Raw genomic sequence first — 12,027 nt, forward strand, 5'->3', positions numbered from 1 at the left:
ATGAGCCAGATGAGCCAGATGAGCCAGATAGATGAGCCAGATGAGCCAGATGAGCCAGATGAGCCAGCCAGATGAGCCAGATGAGCCAGATGAGCCAGATGAGCCAGATGAGCCAGATGAGCCAGATGAGCCAGATGAGCCAGATGAGCCAGATGAGCCAGATGAGCCAGATGAGCCAGATGAGCCAGATGAGCCAGATGAGCCAGATGAGCCAGATGAGCCAGATGAGCCAGATAGATGAGCCAGATGAGCCAGATGAGCCAGATGAGCCAGATGAGCCAGATGAGCCAGATGAGCCAGATGAGCCAGATGAGCCAGATGAGCCAGATTAGCCAGATGAGCCAGATGAGCCAGATGAGCCAGATGAGCCAGATGAGCCAGATGAGCCAGATGAGCCAGATGAGCCAGATAGATGAGCCAGATGAGCCAGATGAGCCAGATGAGCCAGATGAGCCAGATGAGCCAGATGAGCCAGATGGGCCAGATGAGCCAGATAGATGAGCCAGATGAGCCAGATGAGCCAGATGAGCCAGATGAGCCAGATGAGCCAGATGAGCCAGATGAGCCAGATGAGCCAGATGAGCCAGATGAGCCAGATGAGCCAGATGAGCCAGATGAGCCAGATGAGCCAGATGAGCCAGATGAGCCAGATGAGCCAGATGAGCCAGATGAGCCAGATGAGCCAGATGGGCCAGATGAGCCAGATAGATGAGCCAGATGAGCCAGATGAGCCAGATGAGCCAGATGAGCCAGATGAGCCAGATAGATGAGCCAGATGAGCCAGATGAGCCAGATGAGCCAGATGAGCCAGATGAGCCAGATGAGCCAGATGAGCCAGATGAGCCAGATGAGCCAGATGAGCCAGATGAGCCAGATGAGCCAGATAGATGAGCCAGATGAGCCAGATGAGCCAGATAGATGAGCCAGATGAGCCAGATGAGCCAGATGAGCCAGATGAGCCAGATGAGCCAGATGAGCCAGATGAGCCAGATGAGCCAGATGAGCCAGATGAGCCAGATGAGCCAGATGAGCCAGATGAGCCAGATGAGCCAGATGAGCCAGATGAGCCAGATGAGCCAGATGAGCCAGATAGATGAGCCAGATGAGCCAGATGAGCCAGATGAGCCAGATGAGCCAGATGAGCCAGATGAGCCAGATGAGCCAGATAGATGAGCCAGATGAGCCAGATGAGCCAGATGAGCCAGATGAGCCAGATAGATGAGCCAGATGAGCCAGATGAGCCAGATGAGCCAGATGAGCCAGATGAGCAAGATGAGCCAGATGAGCCAGATGGGCCAGATGAGCCAGATAGATGAGCCAGATGAGCCAGATGAGCCAGATGAGCCAGATGAGCCAGATGAGCCAGATGAGCCAGATGAGCCAGATAGATGAGCCAGATGAGCCAGATGAGCCAGATGAGCCAGATGAGCCAGATGAGCCAGATGAGCCAGATGAGCCAGATGAGCCAGATGAGCCAGATGAGCCAGATGAGCCAGATGAGCCAGATGAGCCAGATGAGCCAGATGAGCCAGATGAGCCAGATGAGCCAGATGAGCCAGATGAGCCAGATGAGCCAGATGAGCCAGATGAGCCAGATGAGCCAGATGAGCCAGATGAGCCAGATGGGCCAGATGAGCCAGATAGATGAGCCAGATGAGCCAGATGAGCCAGATGAGCCAGATGAGCCAGATGAGCCAGATGAGCCAGATGAGCCAGATGAGCCAGATGAGCCAGATGAGCCAGATGAGCCAGATAGATGAGCCAGATGAGCCAGATGAGCCAGATGAGCCAGATGAGCCAGATGAGCCAGATGAGCCAGATGAGCCAGATGAGCCAGATGAGCCAGATGAGCCAGATGAGCCAGATAGATGAGCCAGATGAGCCAGATGAGCCAGATGAGCCAGATGAGCCAGATGAGCCAGATGAGCCAGATGAGCCAGATGAGCCAGATGAGCCAGATGAGCCAGATGAGCCAGATGAGCCAGATGAGCCAGATGAGCCAGATGAGCCAGATGAGCCAGATGATCCAGATGAGCCAGATAGATGAGCCAGATGAGCCAGATGAGCCAGATGAGCCAGATGAGCCAGATGAGCCAGATGAGCCAGATGAGCCAGATGAGCCAGATGAGCCAGATGAGCCAGATGAGCCAGATGAGCCAGATGAGCCAGATGAGCCAGATAGATGAGCCAGATGAGCCAGATGAGCCAGATGAGCCACATGAGCCAGATAGATGAGCCAGATGAGCCAGATGAGCCAGATGAGCCAGATGAGCCAGATGAGCCAGATGAGCCAGATGAGCTAGACGAGCCAGATGAGCCAGATAATAATAATAATAATAATCTTTATTAGGATGACCCAGAGGCCTGTCGCCTATCAAGGGGTTCACCGCTTTTAGATAGATGAGCCAGATGAGCCAGATGAGCCAGATGAGCCAGATAGATGAGCCAGATGAGCCAGATGAGCCAGATGAGCCAGATGAGCCAGATGAGCCAGATGAGCCAGATGAGCCAGATGAGCCAGATGAGCCAGATGAGCCAGATAGATGAGCCAGATGAGCCAGATGAGCCAGATGAGCCAGATGAGCCAGATGAGCCAGATGAGCCAGATGAGCCAGATGAGCCAGATGAGCCAGATGAGCCAGATGAGCCAGATGAGCCAGATGAGCCAGATGAGCCAGATGAGCCAGATGAGCCAGATGAGCCAGATGAGCCAGATGAGCCAGATAGATGAGCCAGATGAGCCAGATGAGCCAGATGAGCCAGATGAGCCAGATGAGCCAGATGAGCCAGATGAGCCAGATAGATGAGCCAGATGAGCCAGATGAGCCAGATGAGCCAGATGAGCCAGATGAGCCAGATGAGCCAGATGAGCCAGATGAGCCAGATAGATGAGCCAGATGAGCCAGATGAGCCAGATGAGCCAGATGAGCCAGATGAGCCAGATGAGCCAGATGAGCCAGATGAGCCAGATGAGCCAGATGAGCCAGATGGGCCAGATGAGCCAGATAGATGAGCCAGATGAGCCAGATGAGCCAGATGAGCCAGATGAGCCAGATGAGCCAGATGAGCCAGATGAGCCAGATGAGCCAGATGAGCCAGATGAGCCAGATGAGCCAGATGAGCCAGATGAGCCAGATGAGCCAGATAGATGAGCCAGATGAGCCAGATGAGCCAGATGAGCCAGATGAGCCAGATGAGCCAGATGAGCCAGATGAGCCAGATGAGCCAGATGAGCCAGATGAGCCAGATGAGCCAGATGAGCCAGATGAGCCAGATGAGCCAGATGAGCCAGATGAGCCAGATAGATGAGCCAGATGAGCCAGATGAGCCACATGAACCACATGAGCCAGATAGATGAGCCAGATGAGCCAGATGAGCCAGATGAGCCAGATGAGCCAGATGAGCCAGATGAGCCAGATGAGCCAGATGAGCCAGATGAGCTAGACGAGCCAGATGAGCCAGATAATAATAATAATAATAATAATCTTTATTAGGATGACCCAGAGGCCTGTCGCCTATCAAGGGGTTCACCGCTTTTAGATAGATGAGCCAGATGAGCCAGATGAGCCAGATGAGCCAGATAGATGAGCCAGATGAGCCAGATGAGCCAGATGAGCCAGATGAGCCAGATGAGCCAGATGAGCCAGATGAGCCAGATGAGCCAGATGAGCCAGATGAGCCAGATGAGCCAGATAGATGAGCCAGATGAGCCAGATGAGCCAGATGAGCCAGATGAGCCAGATGAGCCAGATGAGCCAGATGAGCCAGATGAGCCAGATGAGCCAGATGAGCCAGATGAGCCAGATGAGCCAGATGAGCCAGATGAGCCAGATGAGCCAGATGAGCCAGATGAGCCAGATGAGCCAGATGAGCCAGATGAGCCAGATGAGCCAGATGAGCCAGATAGATGAGCCAGATGAGCCAGATGAGCCAGATGAGCCAGATGAGCCAGATGAGCCAGATGAGCCAGATGAGCCAGATGAGCCAGATGAGCCAGATGAGCCAGATGAGCCAGATGAGCCAGATGAGCCAGATAGATGAGCCAGATGAGCCAGATGAGCCAGATGAGCCAGATGAGCCAGATGAGCCAGATAGATGAGCCAGATGAGCCAGATGAGCCAGATGAGCCAGATGAGCCAGATGAGCCAGATGAGCCAGATGAGCCAGAAATATGAGCCAGATGAGCCAGATGAGCCAGATGAGCCAGATGCAAGGAATTACGGTAAGTTTGAGAATGTTGGTAATTTTGGTACGTTAGCTGTACGCTGTGTGGTCGATTGGCGCGACCGTTGACAAACGGACCAGTGACCATGGTGACGAGCAGAGGAGCCAGAGGAGCCCGGCAGAGGAGCCAGAGAAGCCCGGCAGAGGAGCCAGACGAGCCCGAGGAGCTCGGCACAGGAGCCATAGGAGCCCAGCAGAAAAGCCAGAGGAGCCAGATGAGCCAGACTCAGCTGCCGGAGGAGCCAAATGAGCCAGACTCAGCTGCCAGAGGAGCCCGAGGAGCCACAGGAGCCAGAAGAGCCAGAGGAGCCAGAGGAGTCAGAAGAACCAGAGGAGCCTGAGGAGAAGAGCCAGAGGAGCCAGAGGAGCCAGAGGATTTCTTGGTCGATTTTGACAACCAATACGTCGTTGCTTTTCCTTTTTCACTGGCTCACCTTTCTCTGCTTCCGAAATGCGATGCCGTCCACCTGGAAAGCCTTGAGGAGCCAGAGGAGCCAAAGGAGCCAGAAGAACCAGAGGAGCTAGAGGAGCCTGAGGAGCCAGACCCAGCTGCCAGAGGAGCCAGATGAGCCAGACTCAGCTGCCGGAGGAGCCAAATGAGCCAGACTCCGCTGCCAGAGCAGCCAGAGGAGCCAGAGGACTCCGGAGAGGAGCCAGAGGAGCCAGAAGAGCCAGAAGAGCCAGAGGAGCCAGAGGAGCCAGAGGAGCCAGAGGATTTCTTGGTCGATTTAGACAACCAATACGTCGTTGTTTTTCATTTTTCACTGGCTATCCTTTCTCCGCTTCCGAATTGCGATGCGGTCCACCTGGAAAGCCTTGGGGAGCGGAGCCGCCAGCGGGGAGCCATCAGCGCGGAGCCGCCAGCGCGGAGCCGCCAGCGCGGAGCCTCCAGCAAAGAGCCGCAAGCGCGGAGCCGCCAGCGAGTAGCCGCCAGCGCGGAGCCGCCTGCGCGGAGGTGCCGGCGCGGAGCCGCCGGGCGGAGCCGCCAGCGCGGGGCCGCCAGCGCAGAGCCGCCAGAGCGTAGTCGCCAGCGCGGAGCCGCCAGCGCGGAGCCGCCAGCGCGGAGCCGACAGCGCGGAGCCGCCAGCGCGGAGCCGCCAACGCGGAGCCGCCAGCGCGGAGCCGCCAGCGCGGAGCCGCCAGAGGGGAGGCACCGGCGCGGAGCCGCCGGCGCGGGGCCGCAAGCGCAGAGCCGCCAGAGTGTAGCCGCCATCGCGGAGCCGCCAGCGAGCCGCCAGCGCGGAACCGCCAGCGCGGAGCCGCCAGCGCGGAGCCGCCAGCACGGAGACGCCAGCGAGCCGCCAGCGCGGAGCTGCCAGAGCGGAGCCGCCAGCGCGGGGACGGCAGGGCGGAGCCTCCACAGCGGAGCCGCCAGCGAGGAGCCGCCAGAGCGGAACCGCCAGCGAGGAGCCGCCAGCGCTGAGCCGCCGGCGGCTCCGCGCAGAGCGGAGCCGCCGGAGCAGAGCCACCAGGGCGGAGCCGCCAGGGCGGAGCCGCTATCGCGGAGCCTCCAGAGCGAAGCCGCCAGTGGGGAGCCCTCAGCGCGGAGCCGCCAGCGCGGAGCAGCCGGCGCGGAGCCGCCAGCGCGGAGCCGCCAGCGAGGAGCCGCCAGCGCGAAGCCGCCAGCGCGGGGCCGCCAACGCGGAGCCGCCAACGCGGAGCCGCCAGCGCGGAGCCGCTAGCGCGGAGCCGCCAGCGCGGAGCCGCCAGCTCCGAGCCGCGAGAGCGGAGCCGCCAGCGAGGAGCCGCCAGAGCGGAACCGCCAGCGAGCAGCCCCCAGCGCTGAGCCGCCAGCGCGGAGCCGCCAGCGCTGAGCCGCCAGCGCTGAGCCGCCAGCGCGGAGCTGCCAGCGAGGAGCCGCCAGAGTGTAGCCGCCAGCGCGGAGCCTCCAGCGCGGAGCCGCCAGCGCGGAGCCACCAGTGCGGAGCCGCCAGCGCGGAGCCGCCAGCGAGCCGCAAGAGCGGAGCCGCCAGCGCGGAGAGTGCGGACGCGCCAGCGCGGAACCGCCAGCGAAGAGCCTCCAGAGCGGAGCCGTCAGCGCGGAACCGCCAGCGCGGAGCCACCAGCGCGGAGCCGCCAGCGAGCCATCAGCGCGGAGCCGCCAGCAAGCCACCAGGGCGGAGGCGCCAGCGCAGAGCCGCCGGCGGGGAGCCGCCAGCAGGGAGCCGCCAGCGCAGAGCCGCCAGCGCCGAGCCTCCAGCGCGAAGCCGTCTGCGCGGGGCCGCCAGCGCGGAGCCGCCAGCGAGCCGACGGCGCGAAGCCGCCAGCGGGGAGCCGCCAGCGCGGAGCCGCCAGCGAGGAGCCGCCAGCGCGGAGCCTCCAGCGCGGAGCCGCCAGCCTGGAGCCCCCAGCGCGGAGCCGTTGGCGCTGAGCCGCCGGCGCGCGGAGCCGCAAGCGGGAGCCACCAGCTCGGAGCCGCCAGAGCGGAGCCGCGTGCGCGGAGCCGCCAGCGTTGTTCCGCAAGCGATTGGAGCCACCATCGTGGAGCCCCAGCGCGGAGCCGCCAGCGGCTCCGGTGGCTCCGCTCCATACTGGTGGCTCAACGCTAGCGGCTCCACGCTGGCAGCTCCACGCCGGCGGCTCCGCGCTGGCGGCTCCGCGCTGGCGGATCCTCGCTGGCGGCTCCGCGCTGGCGGCTCCGCGCTGGCAGCACCGCTCCGGTTCTCCGCTCCGGTGGCTCCTCTCCGGTGGCTCCGCTCTGGTCGCGCGCTGGTGGCTCCACGCTGGTGGCTCCACTCGCTGGCGGCTCAACGCTGGCGGCTCCACGCTGGCGGCTCCACGCTGGCGGCTCCACGCTGGCGGCTCCACGCTGGCGACTCCACGCTGGCGGCTCCCTGCTGGCGGCTCCACGCTGGTGGCTCCACTCTGGTGGCTCCACTCTGGTGGCTCCACTCTGGTGGCTCCACTCCGGTGGCTCCACTCCGGTGGCTCCACTCCGGTGGCTCCCCTCCGGTGGCTCCGCTCTGGTGGCTTCGCTCAACGCCGGCGGCTCCACGCTAGCGGCTCCAAGCTGGCGGCTCCAATCCGGTGGCTCCGCTCCGGCGGCTCCATTCCGGCGGCTTCACTCCGGCGGCTCCACACCGGCGGCTCCACTCCGGCGGCTCCACTCCGGCGGCTCCACTCCGGCGGCTCCACTCCGGCGGCTCCCCTCTGGCAGCTCCGGCGGCTCTGCTCCGGTGGCTCCACTCCGGTGGCTCCCCTTCGGTGGCTCCGCTCTGGTGGCTCCTTTCCGGTGGCTCCGTTCAGGTGGCTCCGCTCTGGTGGCTCCGTTCTGGTGGCTCCGCTCTGGTGGCTCCGCTCTGGTGGCGCCCTGGCGGCTCCACCCTGGCGGCTCCAACGCTGGTAGCTCCACGCTGGTGGCTCCACTCACTGGAGGCTCAACGCCGGCGGCTCCTTGCTGGCGGCTCCACGCTGGCGGCTTCACGCTGGTGGCTCCACGCTGGCGCCTCCATGCTGGCAGCTCCACGCAGGCGGCTTCACGCTGGTGCCTCCACTCTTGTGGCTCCACTCCGGTGGCTCCACTCCGGTGACTCCACTCGGGTGGCTCCCCTCCGGTGGCTCCACTCTGGTAGCTCCCCTACAGTGGCTCCGCTCTGGTGGCTCCGCTCTGGTGGCTCCGCTCTGGTGGCTCCGGTCCACGCTGGCGGCTGCGCGGTGGCGGCTCCCCGCTGGCGGATCAACGCCGGCGGTTCCGGTTCGGTGGCTCCACTCTGGTGGCTCCACTCCGGTTGCTCCACTCCTGTGGCTCCACTCCGGTTGCTCCACTCCTGTGGCTTCCCTCCGGTGGCTCCACTCCTATGGCTCCCCTCCGATGGCTCCGCTTCGGTGGCTCCGCTCTGGTGGCGCGCTGGCGGCTCCACGCTAGCGGATCCACGCTGGTGGCTCCACGCTGGATGGTCAACGCTGGTGGGTCCATGCTTGTGGCTCTACTCGCTGGTTGCTCAACGCTGGCGACTCCACGCTGGCGGATCCACGCTGGCAGCTCCACGTTTGCGGCTCCGCGCTGGTGGCTCCACGCTGGTGAGCACCGCTGGCGGCTCCACGTCGGCGGCTCCACGCTCCATGCTCGCTGCTCCACGCTGGCAGCTCAACGCTCGTGGCTCGACTCTGGTGGCTCCACACCGGTGGCTCCCCTCCGATGGCTCCACTCCGGTGGCTCCACTCCCATGGTTTCACTCCGGCGGCTCCTAGCTGGCGGCTCCGGGCTGGCAGCACCGCTCCGGTGGCTCCGCTCCGGTTGCTCCACTCCGGTGGCTCCCCTCCGGTGGCTCCGCTCCGGTGGCTCCGCTGTGGTGGCGCGCTGGTGGGTCCACGCTGGTGGCTCCACTCGCTGGCGGCTCAACGCTGGCGGCTCCTCGCTGGCGGCTCAACGCTGGCGGCTCCGCGCTGGCGGCTCCACACTGGTGACTCCACTCCGGTGGCTCCACTCCGGTGGCTCCACTCCGGTGGCTCCACTCCGGTGGCTCCCTCCCGGTGGCTCCGCTCTGGTGGCTCCGCTCAACGCCGGCGGCTCCACGCTAGTGCTCCATTCCGGCGGCTTCACTCCGGCGGCTCCACTCCGGCGGCTCCACTCCGGCGGCTCCACTCCGGCGGCTTCACTCCGACGGCTCCACTCCGGCGGCTTCACTCCGGCGGCTCCACTCCGGCGGCTCCCCTCTGGCAGCTCTGGTCCGGCGGCTCCCCTCTGGCAGCTCTGGTCCGGCGGCTCCGCTCCGGCGGCTCCGCTCCGGCGGCTCCGCTCCGGCGGCTCCGCTCCGGCGGCTCCGCTCCGGCGGCTCCGCTCCGGCGGCTCCGCTCCGGCGGCTCCGCTCCGGCGGCTCCGCTCCGGCGGCTCCGCTCCGGCGGCTCCGCTCCGGCGGCTCCGCTCCGGCGGCTCCGCTCCGGCGGCTCCGCTCCGGCGGCTCCGCTCCGGCGGCCCTGCTCCGGTGGCTCCACTCCGGTGGCTCCCCTCCGGTGGCTTCGTTCCGGTGGCTCTGCTCTGGTGGCTCCGCTCTTGTGGTGCGCTGGCGGCTCCACCCTGGCGGCTCCACGCTGGTGGCTCGACGCTGGTGGCTCCACTCACTGGAGGCTCAACGCCGGCGGCTCCTTGCTGGCGGCTCCACGCTGGGGGCTCCACTCTGGTGGCTCCACGCTGGCGACTCCACGCTGGCGCCTCCATGCTGGCGGCACCACGCAGGCGGCTTCACGCTGGTGGCTCCACTCTGGTGGCTCCACTGCGGTGGCTCCACTCCAGTGACTCCACTCCGGTGGCTCCCCTCCGGTGGCTCCACCCTAGTAGCTCCCCTACAGTGGCTCTGCTCTGGTGGCTCCGCTCTGGTGGCTCCGCTCTGGTGGCTCCGCTCTGGTGGCTCCGCTCTGGTGGCTCCGGTCCACGCTGGCGGCTCCGCGGTGGCGGCTCCCCGCTGGCGGCTCCGCGCTGGCGGATCCGTGCCGGCGGGTCCGGTCCGGTGGCTCCACTCTGGTGGCTCCACTCCGGTTGCTCCACTCTTGTGGCTCCCCTCCGGTGGCTCCGCTTCGGTGGCTCCGCTCTGGTGGCGCGCTGGCGGCTCCACGCTGGCGGATCCACGCTGGTGGCTTCACGCTGGAGTGTCATCGCTGGTGGCTCCACGCTGGTGGCTCTACTCGCTGGTTGCTCAACGCTGGCGACTCCACGCTGGCGGATCCACGCTGGCAGTTCCACGCTTGCGGCTCCGCGCTGGCGGCTCCGCGCTGGCGGCTCCACGCTGGTGGCTCACCGCAGGCGGCTCCACGCTCGCTGCTCCACGCTGGCGGCTCAACGCTGGTGGCTCGACTCTGGTGGCTCCACACCGGTGGCTCCCCTCCAATGGCTCCACTCCCATGGTTTCACTCCGGCGGCTCCTCGCTGGCGGCTCATTGCTGGCGGCTCCATGCTGGCGGATCCACGCTGTTGGCTCCACTCTGGTGGCTCCACTCCGGTGGCTCCCCTCCGATGGCTCCACTCCGGTGGCTCCATTCCGGTGGCTCCACTGACTCCCCTCCAGTAGCGCCGCTCTGGTGGCTCCGCCCCACGCTGGCGCCTCCACGCTGGCGCCTCCACGCTGGCGCCTCCACGCTGGAGGCTCCACGCTGGAGGCTCCACTCTGGCGGCTCCACGCTGGCGGCTCAATGCTGGCGGCTCCACGCCGGCGGATCCACTCCGGCGGCTCCATTTCGGCGCCTCCACTCCGGCGCCTCCACTCCGGCGCCTCCCCTCCGGCGGTTCCCCTTCGGCGGCTCTGCTCGGGCGGCTCCACTCCATGCTGGCGACTCCCCACTGGCAGCTCAACGCAGGCGGCTCCACGCTGGCAGCTTCACGCTGGCACCTCCGCTCTGGCGGCTACGCGCTGGCGGTTCCACTTGCTGGCGGCTCACTCGCTAGTGGCTCAACGCTGGCGGCTCCAACCTGGCGGCTCCACGCTGGCGGCCCCACGCTGGCGGCTCCACGTTGGCGGCTCCACGTTGGCGGCTCCACTCTGCTGGCTCCATTCTGGTGGATCTACTCCGGTGGCTCCAAACCGGTGGCTCCACTCTGGTGGCTCCTCTCCAGTGACTGTCCGCTTCAAGCTGGCGGCTCCACGCTGGCGGCTCCAAGCTTGCGGCTCCACGCAGGCGGCTCCACACTGGCGGCTCCACTTCGGCGGCTCCATTCCGGCGGCTCCACTCCGGTAGCTCCCCTCCGGTGGCTCCGCTCTCGTGGCTACGCTCCACGCTGGCGGCTCCACGCTTCCGGCTCCGCGCTGGCGGCTGCACGCTGGTGGCTCCGCGCTGGCGGCTCCGCCCTGGCGGCTCCACGCTGGCGGCTCCGCGCGGGCGGCTCCACTCTGGCGGCTCCATTCCGGCGGCTTCCCCTCGGCGGCTCCTCTCCGGCGGCTCCGCTCCGGCGGCTCCGCTCCTGCGGCTCAGCTCCGGCGGCTTCGCTCCGGCGGCTCCGCTCCGGTATCTCCGCTCCGGCGGCTCCGCACCGGCGGCTCCGCGTCGGCGGCTCCGCGTCGGCGGCCCTAATCTGGCGGGGCCGCTCCGCGCCGGAGGCTCTACTCTGGCGGCTCCACTCTGGTGGCTCCACTCTGGTGGCCCCTTTCATGTGGCCCCACTCTGGTGGCCCCACTCTGGTGGCCCTACTCTGGTGGCTCCACTCTGGGGGCTCCACGCTCGCGGCTCCACGCTGGCGGCTCCACGCTGGCGGCTCCACGCGGGCGGCTCCACTCCTGCGGCTCTATTACGGCGGCCCCACTCCGGCGGCTCCACTCCGGCGGCTCCACTCCGGCGGCTCCACTCCGGCTGCTCCCCTCTTGTGGCTCCGCTCCGGCGGCTTAGCTCCGGCGGCTCCGCGCTGGCGGCGCTGGCGGCTCCGCGTTTGCGGCTCCGCGCTGGCGGCTGCGAGCTGGCGGCTCCGCGCTGGTGGCTCCGCACTTGCGGCTCCGCGCCGGCAGTTCCTCTGGCTCCTCTAGATCCTCTGGCTCATCTGGTTCCCCTGGCTCATCTGGCTCCTCTGGCAGCTGACTCCTCTTGTCCCTCTGGCTCTTCTGGCTCCTCTGGCTCCTCTGGGTCCTCTAGGTCCTCTGGCTCCTCTGAATCCTCAAGGCTTTCCAGGTGGACGGCATCGCAATTCGGAGGCGGAGAAAGGATAGCCAGTGAAAATGGAAAAACAAAGACGTATTGGTTGTCAAAATTGACCCAGAAATTCTCTGGCTCCTCTGGCTCCTCTGGCTCCTCTTGCTCTTCTGGCTCATCTGGCTCTTCTGGCTCTTCGGGCCGCTGAGTCTGGGCTCCTCTGGCTCCTCTGGCAGCTGAGTCTGGCTCATC

At 65.6% G+C, this 12,027-nt stretch overlaps 2 protein-coding genes across 2 annotated transcripts; one reads left to right on the forward strand and one right to left on the reverse strand.

Moving 5' to 3' along the window:
• The first annotated feature begins 446 nt into the window (after positions 1–446).
• LOC135809078 (sporozoite surface protein 2-like) lies at positions 447–4,749 on the forward strand. Its single transcript, XM_065322378.1, has 3 exons — positions 447–700; positions 2,085–2,153; positions 4,468–4,749. The coding sequence occupies exons 1-3, from the start codon at positions 449–451 to the stop codon at positions 4,747–4,749; spliced, it is 603 nt and encodes a 200-aa protein (XP_065178450.1). The 5' UTR covers positions 447–448.
• A 3,841-nt stretch (positions 4,750–8,590) lies between these two features.
• On the reverse strand, positions 8,591–9,382 carry LOC135809168 (splicing factor 3A subunit 2-like). Its single transcript, XM_065322487.1, has one exon. The coding sequence runs from the start codon at positions 9,380–9,382 to the stop codon at positions 8,591–8,593; it is 792 nt and encodes a 263-aa protein (XP_065178559.1).
• Positions 9,383–12,027: the final 2,645 nt, after the last annotated feature.

Source organism: Sycon ciliatum, chromosome 1 (assembly GCF_964019385.1).
Source record: "Sycon ciliatum chromosome 1, ocSycCili1.1, whole genome shotgun sequence".
Classification (NCBI taxonomy): Eukaryota; Metazoa; Porifera; class Calcarea; order Leucosolenida; family Sycettidae; genus Sycon; species Sycon ciliatum.

Excerpts from the sequence above, each read along its gene's own strand:
- LOC135809168 (XM_065322487.1), bottom strand. The coding sequence starts at position 9,382 with ATGGAGGCGCCAGCGTGGAGTCGCCAGCGTGGAGCCACCAGAGTGGAG.
- LOC135809078 (XM_065322378.1), top strand. The coding sequence starts at position 449 with ATGAGCCAGATGAGCCAGATGAGCCAGATGGGCCAGATGAGCCAGATA. Across the intron at positions 701-2,084 it reads AGCCAGATGGGCCAGATGAG|CCAGATGAGCCAGATGAGCC; the intron begins CCAGATAGATGA and ends GAGCCAGATGAG. Across the intron at positions 2,154-4,467 it reads ATGAGCCAGATGAGCCAGAT|CAAATGAGCCAGACTCAGCT; the intron begins GAGCCAGATGAG and ends TGCCGGAGGAGC.